Source organism: Euphorbia lathyris, chromosome 5 (genome assembly GCF_963576675.1).
Source record: "Euphorbia lathyris chromosome 5, ddEupLath1.1, whole genome shotgun sequence".
Lineage (NCBI taxonomy): Eukaryota > Viridiplantae > Streptophyta > Magnoliopsida > Malpighiales > Euphorbiaceae > Euphorbia > Euphorbia lathyris.
In genome coordinates, this window is record NC_088914.1 from 29,063,102 (window position 1) to 29,082,335 (window position 19,234).

The 19,234-nt window shown below is 36.8% G+C and overlaps 2 protein-coding genes and 1 pseudogene across 3 annotated transcripts; 2 read left to right on the forward strand and 1 right to left on the reverse strand.

The window, feature by feature from the left end:
* LOC136229736 (xyloglucan endotransglucosylase/hydrolase protein 2-like) lies at positions 1-1,073 on the forward strand (annotated as a pseudogene).
* Positions 1,074-5,147: 4,074 nt separating this feature from the next.
* Positions 5,148-9,683, forward strand: LOC136229995 (GPI transamidase component GPI16). Its single transcript, XM_066018896.1, has 5 exons — positions 5,148-5,526; positions 6,212-7,447; positions 8,622-8,771; positions 8,864-9,044; positions 9,300-9,683. Exons 1-5 carry the CDS (start codon positions 5,287-5,289, stop codon positions 9,476-9,478), a joined length of 1,986 nt encoding a protein of 661 aa, XP_065874968.1. The 5' UTR covers positions 5,148-5,286; the 3' UTR covers positions 9,479-9,683.
* A 250-nt stretch (positions 9,684-9,933) lies between these two features.
* LOC136230771 (uncharacterized) lies at positions 9,934-11,253 on the reverse strand. 2 transcript variants are annotated; one of them, XM_066019948.1, is made up of 4 exons: positions 10,850-11,253; positions 10,702-10,770; positions 10,518-10,613; positions 9,934-10,424 (listed from the first exon to the last, which is right to left on the reverse strand). In XM_066019948.1, exons 1-4 carry the CDS (start codon positions 11,151-11,153, stop codon positions 10,288-10,290), a joined length of 606 nt encoding a protein of 201 aa, XP_065876020.1. In that variant the 5' UTR covers positions 11,154-11,253; the 3' UTR covers positions 9,934-10,287. The 2 variants fall into 2 exon arrangements, with proteins under 2 accessions (XP_065876020.1, XP_065876019.1); XM_066019947.1 differs by having other exon boundaries at positions 9,934-10,427.
* Between the last annotated feature and the right edge of the window lie 7,981 nt (positions 11,254-19,234).

Genomic DNA, 19,234 nt, shown 5'->3' on the forward strand with positions numbered 1-19,234 from the left:
ATGAATTTTTTGTCTAGCATTCTGGGATTTCTTGTGTTTGCAAAAGTAATATATTGTGCTGATATTAGTTTTGGTCAAAACTATAACCTTACTTGGGGATCTAATCATGCCTTCTCCCTTAACCGAGGAAGACTAATTCAGCTATCCTTGGATAATTCTTCTGGTTATTCTTCTCTTCTCTTTGATTATTCTAATTTTACTATTAATGTACATTTTTAATATATTACTTTTTCAATTGCAGGTGCTGGATTCCAGTCAAAACTTGGTTATGGTTCTGGATATTTCCATATGAAGATCAAGGTACCTGTAAGGGATTCAGCAGGAGTTGTTACTGCTTTTTATGTAAATACTAAACACCCTTTTACTAGCTACTTTGTTAAATTATTATTCCACGCTCTCAATATGTTGATTGTTGTTAAAATGTGACAGCTAACAAGCTAGACTTTGAGTTCTTAGGGAACGATGTCGGAAAGCCAATTGTCTTAGAGACCAATGTGTATGTAAATGGTGCAGGGAATAAAGAGCAAAGACTTTCTCTTTGGTTTGATCCTACTGCAGATTTTCATGATTACAAAATTCTCTGGAACCAACATCAGATTGCGTAAGAATCCTTTCCATTTTCCAGAGTTCGAAACCACAGGATTTTATCATTGTTCTTATTTAAACTTTTATTGATTGGTGTTATTAGATTTTTCGTGGATGAGACACCCGTAAGAGTGTTCAGGAACAACCAAAGAATAGGAGTAGGGTACCCAACATCACAGCCAATGAAAGTATAGGCAAGCATATGGGATGGAAGTGATTGGGCAACAGAAGGAGGGAAGAAAAAGATAAATTGGAGAAATGGTCCTTTTAAAGCATATTTCAAAGGATTTGACATAAATGGGTGCACACTTAAAAGGAACATAAACATATGTTTCTCAAGAAGATTGTGGTGAAATTCACAGAAATATTGGGCATTGGATGATGCACAACAAAGGGCTTATGAGATTGTGAAGAATAGATATGTAACTTATGATTATTGTATTGATAAGTCAAGATATCCTACTTCTCCACCAGAATGTCCTCAGTGAGCAATTCTTCATTATCATGGATGATGGTTCTTTAATAATTTGGAGACTCCAAAACATTGTAATAACTATATTTGCTTTATCCACTTAATATGTAATGTTCTGCTTTTGTAATGCTCATTATTTGGTTTATAATTATATGATATATATGTTCATTATCTTGATTTCTATTCTTAAGTTACATAATCTCATAAATTTCAATGAGATAGTAAGGAATGGTTTATTAAAATTCTTTCATTTACGTATATGAAAATTTGTTTATTTAGAATTTTTTTACATTCAAAGTGGATTGCTATTTGTCGCCCCTATTTTACTTACCGTCGCCTCATGTTTGACATTTTTGCCCTTTTCATTTTTCATTCAAAAAAAGTGAAATTCTCTCAACCGCGAAAAACAAAACGAAGAAAAATCATGCCTCCAAAACAAGGAAAAATAATTGAAAATCTAAGTTTCGTATTTACCAATAAACTGAAATTTAACGAATTGAACTTAAAAAGAAATTTTTTTTTCGTTGAATTTGCTCTAAACGGGTAGTCCATACGGTCTGGCCTATGGACCGGTAGCATGAACTACCCTATTTTACCTAGGCAAAACGGATAGGCTACCCTATTTTGCCTAGGCAAAACGGGTAGGCAAAATAGGGTAGCCTACCCGTTTTGCCTAGGCAAAATAGGGTAGTCTACCCGTTTTGCCTAGGTAAAAACGGGTAGGCTACCCGTTTTCCTTTAGGGAAAATGGGTTTATTTATTTATTTTTTTAATTATAATAAATATTAATTATAGATAAATTATGTATTGATTGGAAATAAAAAATACGTATTGAAGTGTCCAATTAATTTATATTTGGTAAATTATATTTATTTACCTTTTAGAACGTAAATTTAATTATACGTAAATTATGTATTGACTGGATAGAAAAAACGTATATATAAATTATTGATTGGAAATAAAAAATACGTAAATTATGTACTGCACGCGTTAATACATAATTTATCTATAATTAATATTTATTATAATTAAAATAAATAAATAAATAAATCCATTTTCTCTAAAGAAAAACGGGTAGCCTACCCGTTTTTACCTAGGCAAAACGGGTAGGCTACCCTATTTTGCCTAGGCAAAACGGGTAGGCTACCCTATTTTGTCTAGGTAAAATAGGGTAGTTCATGCTACCGGTCCATGGACCGGACCGTATGGGCTATCCGTTTAGAGCAAATTCAACGGAAAAAAAAATTCTTTTTAAGTTCAATTCGTTAAATTTCAGATTATTGGTAAATATGAAACTTAGATGTTCAATTATTTTTCCTTGTTTTGGAGGCATGATTTTTCTTCGTTTTGTTCTTCGGGGTTGAGAGAATTTCACTTTTTTGAATGAAAAATGAAAAGGGCAAAATGTCAAACAGGAGGCGACGGTAAGTAAAATAGGGGCGACGTATAGCATAACCCACATGAGAACCAGAAAATACAGAGTGAAGAATCGGTAGATTATAAATAAGTGAATATACAAGATGAACAACATCCTCTCTCTCTCTATATATATATATATATATATATATATATATATATATATATATATAATGGCTTAAAGCATTATTTGGTCTCTGACCTATTATTTGGTCACATTTGGCCACCACCTATCCCAATTGGTGAAATTTCACCCAATTTGTATGAATACTTAAAAGAATTGTTATCTTATAAGAATTATCAGAAAAGAATTGTTATCTCATTGACAAGTAACGATATTTAGACACTTGAACTTGAGACGTAATATTTTTTTGAAGTTTTTTTTGCCATTTTATGTGGAAATAATTAATTAGATTAAAAAATGAAAAATAAATCCTAAACTAAAATCTATTTATTTCAAGTGTCAAAATGTCATTACTTATCAATGAGATAACGATTTGGTTAAGTTTTAATATGAATTGGGTGAAATTTCATCAATTGGGATAGGTCAAGTGCCAAATGTGACCAAATAATAAGTTAATGACCAAATGATAAAATTTTGGATAAGTAACTTTAAGCTTGTAGAAAAGTAAACCATTCCTACGCTAGTGAATAACAGTTTTTTAACTAATTAATTATTAACATCCAAGATAAATATCTAGTATTTCCAACTGTTGTCTAAGGAATGAATGAAACTGAGGTAAATGTAAATACTTTGGTGAAGCAATATGGAAATTGGTTTTCAGAAGTTACTAGTAATAATTCAATCTTCCAAAATTGAACTTTATCAAGATAAAATCAGAGTAAATTATATATATGGTACTTAATTTTATTTTAGTTAACACTTTGGTACATCAATTTTATTTTGTTCCAAAAATATATCTGAAATAACGAACGCTGGATAATTTAAATTTTTTACCAATCAATGACAGATCAACATAAATTTGACAAATTTTAATTAAAAATTGGGCCCATAATACACACTCTGTTACCATAAAAAAAAAAATACTATCCTTTAATTAAAAATGCAATACTACCTTTTATATATTTTTCGTCCCAAATTCTCTACTATTTATTGGACAATCCATGAAGCCAAAGTTTATAAGGAAAACACCAAACTCTAATTTCCTAATTTTCCTAATCTAATAATCAGCCACTCTTTTTTCTTTTTTTTGTCATGAGATCATTCCAAATTTAATCAAACTTGTTTCCTCACACAACCATCTGCCTTTGAATATCCATCCAACAAGGGGCGGATATAGGAGGTCTGGCACCCTCCGGCCGCCGGAACCACTATGACCACGAAGCTTCCTTTACAAATTTTGAAGCTGTGGTGGTTCCGGTCATCTGTCTCCAAGAAATTTAGATCAGGTACTGAATTAACACCCTAAAATTGGCACAGGTCATGTTAGGTCATCTCTAAATCCAAAATTCTAATTTTTTTTACTTGTTAGACCGTCTCTTAATCCAAAATTCTAATTTATTTGGTCTGTTAGGGACTTCGTAAATCCAAATTTCTATTTTTTTTTGCCTATTAGGTCGTCTTAAATACAAATTTCTAATTTTTTTTGGCCTATTAAGCCCTCCCTAAATCCGATTTTTTCATGTTAAGAATCTTAAGTATAATGTAACTTAATTTTGAGAGGTTTTACATTGATACTTAAAAATTGGTTTTTGACCACTCAGATTATAACATGTATATATACGGAAAAAATTTGAACAAGTTCGATTTAGTAAAAAAAGATTTTTTTTTTTTACACACACATGTAAAATCACCGTCCCCAACCAAACAATTATGTATTTGCCGCTGCCATCGAAGGATGTGGAGATAACGGCAACAACAGTGACACATTAAACATCTCCATCACTTCACCATCCCAAAACTCATTGCAACTTGATGGCTTCACCAGTTCCGTCGTTCCAGCTTTCGCTACTTTACCATCATTTTCCGATGAAAAAACTTTACTCTTTATTATCTTATTATTGTTTCTATCATCTTGTTATGTGAAATATGTTCTCTGCGTTTTATTAGTTATTAGTAGCGTTTTGTACTATTTCAAGCCATATTTACCGTTACTCTATCATGATCTATGATATCGAATATATAGATGTACTTCATTGTAATTATTTAATTACTTATAACGAGATGTATTATTTATTTTTTTACATTTTTTCTAATTAATATATTTACTATCACTGTCTTACTTTTTTTTTTGTTACATATGTATTATAATTTTTATATGAATTTTTTGAACTTATTACAATAAATTTTGATTGATTACGGTTAGCAGTGGAATGATGAGTTTTTTTTTTTTTTTTGATAAATAAACACTTGTATTAACGAGCTAAAGAACTACAATCAGTTTAAATACAAAAAAAACACATAAAAGAAAATCTTCAATGAGAATTTCTATTTCATCAAAAGAACTTGCCCATGCTGCTAAAGAATGCGCCACTGTAATTGTAGATAATTTTTCAAATGTGAATTTATATATAAATTTCTCAAATAAAAAACGTAACTATGGCTTAATTTAGTTAGCTATACTGAATTGGGCCGGCTTTAAAGATTGGGGCGGGCCATAAAGCCCAAATCTTAACCGTCGCCGCAGTCTATAGCCGACGATCGGCGGAAAGTTCAAAAAGTATTTTTCTGGTCAGCTACTCAGGTGCTGAGGTACATCGGGTTCTGAGAACTCCAAACCAAATCAGACCCGCTCTGTAACGGCGGAAGCAGTTTGGTTCTCGTCCCTCTTATAGCGTGGAAATCTAAACCAATGGCGCTTATAAAGAATTCGGACTTTTTTCTCTTCCTAATATTCGTATCTATAGTCTTCACTGCTCTATCCGCTCCTGTGTTGGCGATCAAAGAAGAAGAAGAGTTCCATGAAGAATTACTGTTGAGACCTTTACCCGATCGGAAAGTGTTGGCCCATTTCCACTTCCAAAGTACAGCTCCTCCCTCAATTTCCAATGGCCGCCACCATCACCTCTTCCCCAAAGCCATTTCCCAGCTGGTATTTTTTTTTCTTCAGAAATCCTTTTTCATTTTCTACACATTTGTTGTGCTTATAGTAGAGTTCGTTCGCCATTGATATTTGCATTTATTTCCTGCAATTAAGCGTTTAAGATATTTGAGATCTCGATTTATTAGCTTATTTTAGTTTATTGTTAATTTTCAAGTAGTTTTAGCTTCCAATATGAGCAGTTCATAAATTTTCTTCTTCTTGGAGATTAGGATGTTCTGCTAAGATAGTTCGTATCCTCTTTGTTATTTTATTTCTGGGTTTCTTGCTGAAAACATAAGAATTATATCTGGTTTTGGAATCTAAATCCTGCATTCGGAGTTACAAGTTACAACTTCAAAGTGCTGGGACTGAGAAAGTTGTTTTAGTTTCTATCACCATTACGGCATTACCTGGACTGGTTATTGTTAATTATTTCAGCCTGATTGACTCGTGCTTTTTTTTTCTTCTTATAAAGTTATTGTTCCAACCAAAATACGGGCTAAGTAAATATCTCTATTTGCTCAGTTTTGTGCTTCAATCTTGTCCACTTTTCCAAGTTATGCCTCTCTTTTTTGCCCTATTTGGGCTTCTATGTTTAGTTCTCATGCAACTTGTGCAAATGAGCTCAGTAGTTTTTTCTTCTTCTTGTGATTGAATATAGTACATAACTTGTGGAATTGTATTACTTGTGCAGGTACAGAAATTTCACGTTATGGAAATGGAATTATCTTTTACACAAGGTCGGTGGAACTATGAAAGCTGGGGTGGATTTGATCCTATATCTAGCAGCAACGCTAAGCCTCCTGGGGTTGAGTTGTGGGCTGTATTTGATGTCCCACATGACCAAGTTGATGAATCTTGGAAGAATCTAACCCACACTCTTTCTGGTCTCTTTTGTGCTTCAATTAACTTCCTTGAATCCCCTACAATGTATTCAGCTCCTGAATGGAGCTTCAGACCAGCTTCAGGCAATCTAAGGCATGGTATGTTGCCTCGTGAAGCTGTTTGCACTGAGAACCTAACCCCATGGTTGAAGCTCCTTCCTTGTCGAGACAAAGCTGGGATTTCTGCATTAATGGACAGACCATCTATTTACAGAGGTTTTTATCATTCTCAGCGGTTGCATGTGACCTTGAATAAATCTAGTCTGGAGGGCATCAATCCAGGCATAGTTCTAGAACAAACGCTTACTGTTGTTCTTCAGCCAAATAATTATCAAAATGGTTTGACCAAGAATTTTCAACCAAGCTGGTCCTTAGGATCAATATTTGGAAGGAAAATCAGTGGAAGGTGTGTTCTTGCCAAATGTAGTAATGTATACCTTCATCTTGAGGGAGGCCTGGTTACTCAACTCGAGCAAAATGAGAATAATAGGGCTGACAATGTAGCTTTTGAAGGACTTTGGGATGAACTCGGCTTTGAGCTGTCAGTTAAACCAGACAGGGTGCTTAGAGAAGAGAAGAGCAAACACAGAATTGGCTCCTCTGTTCTTTATGAGTTTTCACTTGATAAATACAGTGACTTGAAGCCTTTTAATCTAGGCCTTACATGGAGATATCCTATTACTTGGTCATGCCAATCAACCCCATTACATGCTAGTAGGTTTTTGATGGGAAGTGGGAATGAAAGGGGTGCAATTGCTATCTTGCTGAAATCTACAGAGTCACGTGATACTTTTCTGGGCACTAGCAGTGCTGGTGATGGATGTAAGTTACAAGTTGATGTTTTCCAGGTTGTGCCTTGGTATGTTAAAGTGTATCATCATACTCTTCAGGTTTTTGTGAATGACCAACCAAAGGCAGTTGGAGATGTTATTGAGAAGATTCATGTTTCACCTTCCAAAGATAAGATTTCACCTGGAGTAATGGAGATGGCTTTGCAATTTCCTTGCAATGTGAAATCAGCTGCTTTAACATTAGAGTTCGATAAGGTATGCCTGCATTTTGTTGATTTCAGATTTGACCTAAATTATATATTAAATTGCAATTATTAAGCTGCTTAATGATAATAACAGTTATTCAAGTGAAAAAAGAAAACCTATAAGCAGGCATATAAGTAACAACATCGTGTTTTGAATTGGTGCCTCATATCTGTATTAGCAAAAGAACTATCATTTGGAGGTATTAGTAGGTTGCAGCGCTTTCATTATTAACTTAATTTACAAATCTCTTCATTTTTGGGCATGTTTTTACCCTTTCACCCGACCTTCCAATGTGGACATATATCTATTTTGTGCTTTATAACTTAAAAATCAATCCGTATTAATATATGCTTCACTATGGTTACATTGTTTATGCTAGAATTTTCAGAGATATCCTACATAACAGCCTTGCTAAATTTTCTAATCATTAATGGAAATTAAATTGCTGGACTATTTTACTTTGCCTAAAATATAATCCTTACAAAAATCCAGTGGTGGTGAAATATTTACGAATCATTAAACTAGAGATTGTATGTGACTGATATGTTCAGTGCAAATTAAATGGCCTTCAATTTTTAAACTAGCTGCGAAATTAAGCAATGTTAAACTTTTTGTTTGTCAGAGTGGGGAAATCTTAATCATTGTATAACTCACAGAAAATATGTTAGTATTGCACTTCACTTAGTGTATATGTTGAAAGGGTTAGTCTTAATTTTGGATATGTTTCCTCTCTCTCCCTCTGTTGAAAAGGTTAGTCTTAATTTTGGATACGTTGAAAAGGTCATTCAGCATTTAATTCCTCCAACGGAAGAATCCTGATTTTGGCCCTGCAGAGACATTCTGCTAATGCTGTTGTTGGCAAATGTTGAACTTACTGACACTTCCTACTGCAATGATACCACATTGTGAGTTGCAGAATAAATATAATCACAAAAATGGAGCATCATAAAACTGTTGCTCATAATGATAATAGTTCAATGAAAAGTGCTGCTTTTTATTATTATTTTGGGTAAGAATGTAAAGTTGTTTCTACTAAACAGTCGAAGGGGCTGAAAGCTGCATGGAATCTACCTTACCAATTATGATTCTACACTTCTCACTGAATTTTATCTGCATTCAGTTGTTCATTGCTCATTATGACGTGTAGCAAATGCTCATCTACTCATTTATGATGTGTGTATAGGGTTTTCTTCACATTGATGAATACCCTCCAGATGCTAATCAAGGATTTGATATACCATCTGCTGCTCTAAGCTTTCCCAACTTTTATACCAGCGTGCGTCTTCCTAACACTAACTCTGTGGAGAACTCACCCCTGTTATCTATGTTTCAGGTAGGTTAACCTCCTAAAACTTGGTGGTTCCCAATTTCTACCATTTTGGCTTTTTTCTGGTTCATTTGATTGACATTTAACTTTTGATGCAGAAAAAGAATTCGGTTCTCTCTTATACGGAAGTATTACTTGTACCTTTGACAACTCCTGATTTTAGCATGCCGTACAATGTTATCACAATCACTTGCACAGTATTTGCATTGTACTTTGGATCTTTGTTGAATGTTCTTCGAAGGCGCGTTGGTGAGGAGGAAAGATTACTTAGAAGTAAAGGTAATATCATCTCAGATCAGGTTGGATGTTCTTGGTGACATGCAATATATTGATGCTGTTACTGAATGCATCTTCTCAGTCATTTGGTTTACTGCTAATCATTCAGTGATAGATATGATTCCCATATCTATTGCTTTGTAGAGAATCCGGATCAAGTTTCAGGATTCACTCTTTTTCTGTGCTTATTTTTAGTTGTTTGACTTAATACATTTATACTGCTTCTAATCTCTCTGCATTTTGTTTTGCTGGTTGCAGCTAAGGAAGGCAGTCGACTTTCTAAGCTGCTGTCAAAAATTTCAGCTAAGCTGAGAGGAAAACCACAGGAAAATCCGGAGTCACCCTCAAATTCGGTATCCTTGCTTAATTCGAAATTAGTGTTGAAAGTATTGTTAGTTGTTGTAATTGCTGTTGCTTGGCAATACTATTTCGGTTGATTTCGATTGAATAGATGTGGAATTAACAAGTTGAGTGTACAATATATGAGAAGAATAGAGTGCATACTCAGTTTAGGAATCAGTGAAAAGAATTGTTTTTTCACTAAATATGTAACATTTTTGTTATAAAATCCATAGTTTGTTTGTATTCCCAAATGCATGATGCATTATGATAAATCATGATGGGTTTTTTTCTTCTTTTTCCCATTTGATGGTTCTGATTTACTCTAGTTGAAACAGGTATGTCGGATTTAGTTCTCTCTGATTGAACGTTTGTGAATCTACAAGTTTTTTCTCATTTTACATTAATAGAATGAAAATTCATACTTCAGGTACTATTGGCTTACAAATAATGTTATATTAACAAGTTACATAAACATATGGAATTTTGCCCCTTGTTTAGATGAAGCCTTTTTAAAATAAGGTAAATCATGGTATGCATGTTATCATGGAAACGCTCTGAAAAGCAGACACATATAATTCCATATATTTATCTTGTTTTATTAACCCTAACCCTCAAAACAAGGAGGGTAGGGATTAACAAACTGTAACTTGTTGAAATTTTTCCATTTGACTCTTTTCAGGGAACTGTAACTTGTGGTTATTTTATTTGTTTTAATTCTTTAAAATGAGGTATTGCTTTGTAGTAATTCAACCAATTAGAACAAACGAAATGGTTTCGATTCAATATATCTATAAACCATCTTCAGTTAAACCATCTTAATTGTTTGTTTTATAGGTAGAGTCAAAATTTGTTATGAGTCTAAATTTTGATATATCACAAGCAAAAGGTGGTTTAATGGCAATTTTCATCGGATCTTTTTGCAAGGAGCAGCTATGATCATCTCATCTTCTCTCATTCTTTTCATAGGCCCAATCGTGTGGCTGCATCTCACTTTCCCGCTTGAAACAGTGCTTTGAAACTTATCTCCTCTATCTCCAATTTCTGCTACAACTCAAAAGAAAGAAAAAAAAACCTAAGCAATAGGTTGAAGACTGGTAAATAAAGGCAAAATTCAAAAATATTGTTAAGCATTACCTGAATCGGTTTCGCTTATCTTCAATCTCTTCAATAAACAGAAATCTTTCAACACCTGTTTCCTCTTTAAGCTTACTTGATCAACATCTCCATATCCTGCACATCCAAAAATTCAATATCAATCTCAAATCTCCCAATTTCACACAACCTCCAAATCTTTAATTGTCTAATATGGAATTTGCACCTGAACTTAATTTTTTATTCTCCACTGCCGACTTTCTACTTCTATCCTCTGGTTCAGGCTCATATCCTCCTGCAAAATCAACAATCAATGTAAAGTTCCCCCAATTTTCTCGGCAACCAAACAGAAGAAACAGATTGAAAATACATACGTTTAGGGCGTGACTTGGAGAGCTTGCCGTCGACAATAAGAGCATCATGATCGTGTGTACCAGTGGACAAGCCTTTAGTAGAAAAGAAGTTGAGAAGCGATCTCCAAGTAACAGAAGAAGAAACAAAATCAACACCTCTGCTAATGAAGTGACCGTTGAGCTTTAAAGTAGAAGGATCTAAACCGAAAGCTTTGGCAATGGAAGCTAAGTCGAGTTTTTGCTCATCCCATGCCGCGAATGATATGATCTTTGATAGTGAAGGGCAGAGTAGCTTAACTGTTCTGGGTTTATTGTCGCCTGACATTGATTGCCTCTTCCTCAACTCAACCCAACCTGCAATCTCTACAACAATCTAGGCTAGAATATATTTATTTTCCGCACTTCTGGAACTCTCTGCAATGCCATGGCGCTTGAGTCCTTTTTCTAACATGGGCTTGGGTTCCTCCGGGTTAACCCGCCTACGCATGCGATCCGATAATTTATGTCCGTTAAATTGAAGTCAAAAGAATACAATTATTATTTTATATTGTCCCTAACAATTTTTTTTTATATAGTTTCTCTTATTTCTCAATTCGATACTCGTAAGAGCAAACTTTAAGTACGCTAGGACGTAAACAGAGAAGCGAGTCTAGGGAGGTAGCCCTCAAATTGGATATCAATAAGGTTTATGATAGAGTTGATTGGGGTAATTTGCTGGCAGTGTTAACCATAATGGGCTTTTGTGATCAATGGGTTAGTTGGATTATGCTATGCGTGAATTCAGTTTTATATACAGTTTCAGTTGATTCGACTAACATTGGTCCCATTATCCGGCGAGAGGGTTGTGGTAAGGTGATCCACTATTTCCTTACTTATTTATCTTGTATGCGGAGATTTTGTCACGCCTTATCTATCGGGCTGATAAGGATGGTCTGATTACTAAATGTAAAGTCTGCATTAGGGCGCCTAGTATTTCCAATTTATTTTTCGTGGATGATAGATTCTTACTTTTTGGGGATTCGGATGAGGAAAGCAGGACCGTGACCGATATTCTGAGAGAGTATGAGATGGCTTCTGGTCAGGCAATCAACTTAATTAAGTCCGGATTTTTTTTAGTGAAAGTGTCAAGGAAGAGGATCATCGGTCTATTTGAGATATTCTCCGGGTTCACTTGCCTTTGGTTACGAGGATGATGTGTCGGTCTATGCTGCTCCGGCTAGGTGGAGTCTTCCGTCCTGAGACGCAGTCAAGTGCAATATCGACGCAACAACGTTTGGGAAGATGGGACTGTTTGGGGTAGGGGTTGTGGTGTGTGGCAGTTCGCAGGAGTTTCTCGAAGGGTTCAGTTCGGTTTCAAGTGGCAGCCCGTCAACGACATTGACAGAGGCACTGGCTGTACAGACTGGAATCAAGTGGGCACTGGATGGCTTTGCCAACATACAGTTCGAGACGGACGCTAAAAGCATAATTGATGTAGTTCACAACTCGAAGAGGGATGCATCAGAAGTGGGTCGTGTGGTAAGTGAGATTCGAGACTCTTTACTTAGTCGTCAAGATTGTTCTTTGACTTTTATTTCAAGATTAGTAAATGAGGTGGCATATGTCATGGTTCGTCACGCTCGTTCCAATGCTATCCTTTTAGTTGTGTAATAACATCCAGTTTTTAGTTCCTATTATTTATAAAAACACTTAGGTGCCGTTTGGTTCGCGGAATAGAATGGAATGGAATAGAATGGTTATTCCAAAGGAATAGAATAGCAAAGAATGGAATAGAAATTCTTAGGAATTACTATTCCTATGTTTGGTTGGTGGAATAAGGTAGAATAGAATAAATAATTTTTTTATTAAAAAGACAATATTATCCTCAAATGTAATTTCTTATTTATTTTAAAATTTTAAATTTTTACTATAAATTGTTCAAATATTTAATATATATTATTTTAAAAAATATATAAAAAATAGAAAAATGGGAAAGACGAAAGACGAAAAAAACACGAAAAATACATTAAAAACGAAAAAACAATAAGAACATGAAAACGGAAAAATTGTAAAAATGCGAAAAAAGAGAGGTAAAAAAACAAAATGTAAAAGCGCAAAAAAAAAATATTAAAAACACAAAAACAAAAGAAAAAAATGAGATAAGAGTGGAAAAGGGTGAAAACGCAAAAACATATAAACGTGTTAACACCTAAAAAAAAATACACACGCAAAATATGAAAAAACACAAAAAAATGTGCAAACCGTAAAAAACACAAAAACATGAAAAAAGTGGAAAATACGAAAATGTGAAAAAAAAGAAAAACGTGAAAAAATCGAAAAACATGAAAAAGTGTTAAAAACACGAAAAATGTGTTTGTAACGTTTTTTATGTTTTTCCGTGTTTCCCAAGTTTTCTTGTTTTTTCCGTTTGTTCACGTTTTTGTATTTTTCACGTTTTGTCATGTTATTGTGTTTTATTTTGCATTTTTTCGATTTTTCACGTTTTAGTTTTTCGGTTTTTCCCCTTTTTATTTTTTTTTCGCGTTTTTGTATTTTTCGTATTTTGTTACTTTTTCGTGTTATTCACGTTTTTCCATGTTTTTCGTATTTTTTCATATTTGTTTGTTTTTAACGTTTTCGTGTTTTGTTTGCGTTTTTCGCATTTTCATGTTTTTCACATATTGTCACGTTTTTGTGTTTTAGCATTTTTCGTATTTTTTCGCATTTTCGTGTTTTTATTTTTCACGTTTTTTAATATTTCGTGTTTTGTTACTTTTTCGCGCTATTCCTATTTTGTGTTTTTCGTGTGTTTGCTTTTTTTTGCGTCTTCGTGTTTTTCGCATTTGTTCACGTTTTCATGTTTTTCGCGTATTTTATTTTTTGCATATTCTCGTGTTTGTAACATTTTCACATTTTTCGTGTTTCATATTTTTCGTATTTTTAAATTTTTGAATGTTTTCGTCATTTTTCCATTTTTCACGTTTTATATGATATAAATTATGGATTGACCAAAATTTATAAGATTTGGGAAAGTGATTAGAGAGAAGATTGAGGATTTAATGGAGGATAATTTTGTAAATTACAAAAATATAATATTAGGAATAGACTATTCCTAACTTAAATTGAAGAATAGCTATTCCATGAAATCAAGGAATAGGGATTCCATGGAATAGCTATTCCATAAAAAAAAAATCAACCAAAGGTGGGAATAGCTATTCTTAGGAATAGACTATTCTATTCCCCCTCTATTCCGCGAACCAAACGAGCCCTTAGAGTATAGATTAATTCATTGATTTGTTCTCTTCGAAAAGAAATTACTAAATGGCGATACTAAATGGATTTAATAGAAAATTAAGGCAAGTACAAATTACTAAATGGAGATAAATTTTCAATTGAATCAAAGACTTGAACAAGGCATGTCCGAAAGATATGTATCCACTTCCTAACATTGATATATTGGTAGATGGAACTGCAGGATATGAAGTTTTATCGTTCACCGACGTGAAATCCAGTTACCATCAGATACCCATGGAGAAGGCGGATGAAATCAAAACATCATTCATAACTCACCAGGCGACTTATTGCTTCAAGGTGATGCCCTTTGGATTGAAAAATGCGGGAGCAACATACCAGAGGATGATGAACAAGATATTTTCAGACAAATCCGGCGAGAACTTCTCGATCTATGTTGATGACATGATCATCAAAAGCAAGAAAATGCAAGACCACCCGCGGGATATCAAAGAAATCCTAGAAGTGTTGATCAAATATGGCCTCAAATTGAACCCAGAGAAATGCACATTCGGAGCAAGAGCGGGAAAGTTCCTAGGTTTCATTGTTAGCGGCAAAGGGGTTGAGGCGAATCCTGAGAAGGTTAAAGCAGTAATGGAGATGAAGACGCCAAGGAACATAAGGGAAGTACAGAGACTGAACGGGCGGTTGGTGGCATTAGGACGATTCATATCATGCTCAGCTAGGCGATGTCTACCTTTCTACAATGCCATCAAAAAATCCAAGTCATTTGAATGGACGCCGGATTGTCAAGAAGCATTTGAGGGGATAAAGCGATTACTATGTTATCCGCCCTTAATGAGCAGGCCGGAAGACGGAGAAGATTTGTTTCTTTATGTATCCGTCACCAGCATGTCGATATGCACTGTGATGGTGCGAGAAGAAGAAGGGCAACAATATCCAGTGTACTGTGTGAGCAAAGTCCTGAAGGATGCAGAACTCCGGTATTCGAGGTTGGACAAAATGGCCCTCGCAGTGATAACCACGACGGCTAGATTGAAACCATACTTTCAGGCGCACACTATCATTGTGAGAACTGGCATCCCAATGCGAAAGGTACTGCAGAAACCTGATGCATCCGGCCGGTTGATGGAATGGTCAATTCGCCTGGGCGAATTCGATATCCGCTATGAAGGAAGACCAGCGCTAAAGAGCCAAGTGCTCGCCGACTTCGTGAACGAATTCACCTGGGATGATGATGAATGTCCAAAGGCATAAAAAGAAGAGTGGAGCATGTACACAGATGGGGCCTTATCTGCAGACGGAGCTGGGCTAGGAGTCGTCATCAAGGGTCCGGAGGTTATTCGCCTGTGCTATGCAGCAAAATTAACTTTCAAAACTACCAATACTGCCGCAGAGTATGAAGCAATGATATGCGGGTTGAAGTTGCTCAATGAACTCACCCCAGAAAGAGTGGTAATCTACAGCGATTCCAAACTCATGATAAACCAGATCACAAAAAATTATCTGGTGAAACAGGAGGAGCTCGTAAAATACCATCAGGTAGTCGGCCGATTGACACAAGAGTTAACGCACAAGGGAGTCGTTTGGGAGATGGTGCATGTTCCACGAGGCCAAAATGCAAAAGCTGACGAATTGGCAAAAGCAGCGGCAAGTAGAGAACCATGGAGTCAAAAAGCATGCAGCTTGGAAATAAAATCGGCACCAGCATTCGAGGTTGATCAGATTATGATCATCGAGGAACTGGAAGACGATGAAGATTGGCGGATACCAATCCGACAGTATCTGGAGCAAGGAGATTTGCCGGTTGATAAGAGCTTAGCCAGAAAAATAATTGGGCAGTCGGCACGATACTCAATGCGAGATGGAACTTTGTATCGGAGATCATACACATGTCCATGGTTGAAATGCGTTAGTCGCAATGAAGGAGACTATGTGCTGCGAGAACTACACGAAGGAATTTGTGGCGCGCACGAAGCTTCGGCGGCATTGGCAAGAAAGGTCAAACTGTTGGGATACTACTGGCCCAAGGTGGTGGAAGACTCCCAGAAGATGGTTACGGAATGTCACAACTGTCAAATCCATGCGAATGAAAAGCATGTTCCCGGAGCTGAACAAATCACTATAATGACGGCGTGGCCATTCGCAACATGGGGAATTGATATAGTGGGTCCATTCCCAGAAACAACAAAGAAAAGAAAGTATTTGATAGTCGCAGTAGACCACTTCAGCAAATGGGTAGAAGCGGAGGCAGTAACCGCACAAACACCTGAGCGAATGATCGAGTTCTTACGAGAGAACATTATCATGCGATTTGGGATCCCACAGAAGCTTATAACCGACAATGGCACCCAGTTCAACTGTGCCAAGTTCAAAACATACTGCGAAAGCATGGGAATCAAGAATCATTTTTCTTCTGTAAACCATCCCCAATCAAATGGTATGACAGAAGTTACCAACCGGGCCATGGTTCAAGGCATCAAGAAGCGACTAGGTGACAAAAAAACAGGTTGGCCGGATGAGATACCCCATATGTTGTGGGCATACAGAACCTCTGTAAAGGCAGCAACAGGCGAAACACCTTTCTCGCTAGTTTATGGAGCCGAAGCAGTCCTACCTGTTGAAATCAAGTCGCCCACAGATCGGACAATTTATTATTGCGACACACAAAATCCTATCAACATCAGAGATGCTTTGGATTCTGTGGAGGAACGAAGAGAGAAAGCTTACATGCGAATGGCAATGTACCGCAATAGAATCAAGAAATACCACGACAGAAGAATGCGAAAAGTAATAATCAACGAAAACGACTTGGTCTTGAAAAAAGCGGATAAAATACAATCCAGAGATGGCAAAGGCAAGCTGGGCGTCAACTGGATCGGACCATACAAAGTATCCAAGAAGCTGGGACCAGCCACTTTTGAAATAGAAGAAATGAGCGGAAAGAAGCTCCCGCGCACCTGGAATCTAGAGAATCTACGCCTATATAGAAAGGCCGAGTAGTTCGAGGAAATGACGAGTACTCTTTTTCCTTTTATGAGTTTTTCCCACTGGGTTTTCTGATAAAAGGTTTTAATGGGGCTTCGATCCCGCACAATTGGTGTACATATGTAATAAACTTTTTCTCGTCATCAATAAAAGTTATTACATACTCAGTATGTTACAACAAAATGCGGATTCTTTACAAATAACACATAAATGTGTTGCCTCTTAAAGAAAGGCGGATGCATGATTACGCAGCACTCGCAAAAAACCTTAGGGTTAAAATCAATAACACATAAATGTGTTGCCTCTTAAAGAAAGGCGGATGCATGATTACGCATCACTCGCAAAAAACCTTAGGGTTAAAATCAAAAAACCTTAGGGTTAAAATAAAAAACACATAAACGTGTTGCCTATTAAAGAAAGGCGGATGCATGATTACGCATCACTCGCAAAACCTTATGATCAAAACTTATGATTATTTTCGAAAGAAGAATTATAAGTTAAGGCATAAAATTAAGCGGATAAACGAGTACTCAAAATTGCAAAAAGGGTCTGGCCACCCTAGCTATGAAGAAACACAAATATGGAGTCGGCAAAAAGACAAAGGGCACATATAAAGGGCAAAAAAGTGACAATCACACACATATGAAAACCAACAACCGAAAGAAAATATATATATCAGAGCGGTTTGTTACATGGTTTTTACATACAAAAGTCCAAATATAAGTTAAGCTATGCTACAGCTTCCTCTCCTTCGCCCCTAATGCCCTCCTGGACTGCGGCAACTCCCTCATCTCCTCCGGTAGGAGGATCTACTTCAAGCGAATCCTCAACCCTCGAATCGGTAACCGCTTCAGTAACCTCTTCGGTGAGAGGTACCTCTCGCACAGGTTGAGAAACGGCTTGGGGTGCCTCTCCTTCCGCGGGCTGAATAGTGATCTCGCAGCTAATCGGAGGATCCTGAAGACTCTTCCAATCTAAGAAGAGTACCTCATCCATATCAGCATCCTCGGCTTCCAGCTTATCCCACTCCCCAGTTAAATCCTTTTCAGGGATGGGAACTTTGGGGCGGTTAAGTACTAAACCCTGATGCCCGTGCTCATAAGCCGCATGAATCCGCTCCCCATACCAGTAGATGCGGGCGCCATCTTCAGCCAAAATCTCCTCAACCCTCTTCTGTTGGGCCTCCTTGAAAGCAGCTAGGTCATCGAGGGCTTTTTGCAGTTCATCGGACTTGGCCTGAAGGGATTTAAGGGCTTCCTCCTTCTCGCCCATGGCCTTCTGACAGGTGCCCTCTAGGACCTTCACCTTCCCTTGGACATCATCATAAAGCGACTTCTGAGTCGCCAATTCCGTACCAAGACTTTCCAACTCCTTGGCTCGCTCTGCATCCCTTCGAAGAATGCCCTCAGCGAAATTGAGAATCTGCATATAACACGACTCACAAATAAAAATGGGCGAATAGAAATATGCGGTTACAATAAACACAAGATATTTGAAAGCGAAGGACAAAGCAATAATATACCTCTACAGAACGCTTCTCGATCCCTTCCACAGCAGCAGGGAGCGATACTTGCTCGCGCACACGGGAGGCAGAGGGAAGTCGCCCGAGGACATTGCATATGGAAGATACAATATCCTTGCAAGAGAAGTTCACGGCCAGGCCGAAAGTCCTAGTCCACCATCCGCTAATATCGGGGATTGGCTGCAAAAGCATAAAGATAAATATCGAAAGAACGGCAGATAGCTCATGAGGAAAAAGTAGCAATACGAGAGGGAGTAGATCAAGATACCTCGTGAATGGGGGTACTGCTCTTTCCTTTAGATGAGGCGGATACAGGTGCGCCGCCAACAGTAAGGGACACATAAGTGTTCTTCTTTTTAGAACGAGAAGACTCTGTATCCGCACTTACCTTCCGCTTCCTGGTTAAAGGAAGATCCTCGGAGGCAGAAGCGGGACCTTGTGAAGCGGAAGCCCTAACCGGGGAAGCCGCCCCAATAGAAGGAATCGTCCCTCCAGAAGGATCCGCCCCTACAACGGAAGCGGTTTCCGTCATCCGCTTCTTTCTTCTCGCCAGGGCTTTGGCCTCCCGATCTGCAGCGATTTGAGATAAAGGATCACCCCTGCAAACGGTTAAAAGAAACCATCAACTCGGAAATAATAAGTACCTTGCACAAAAACGCGGTAAG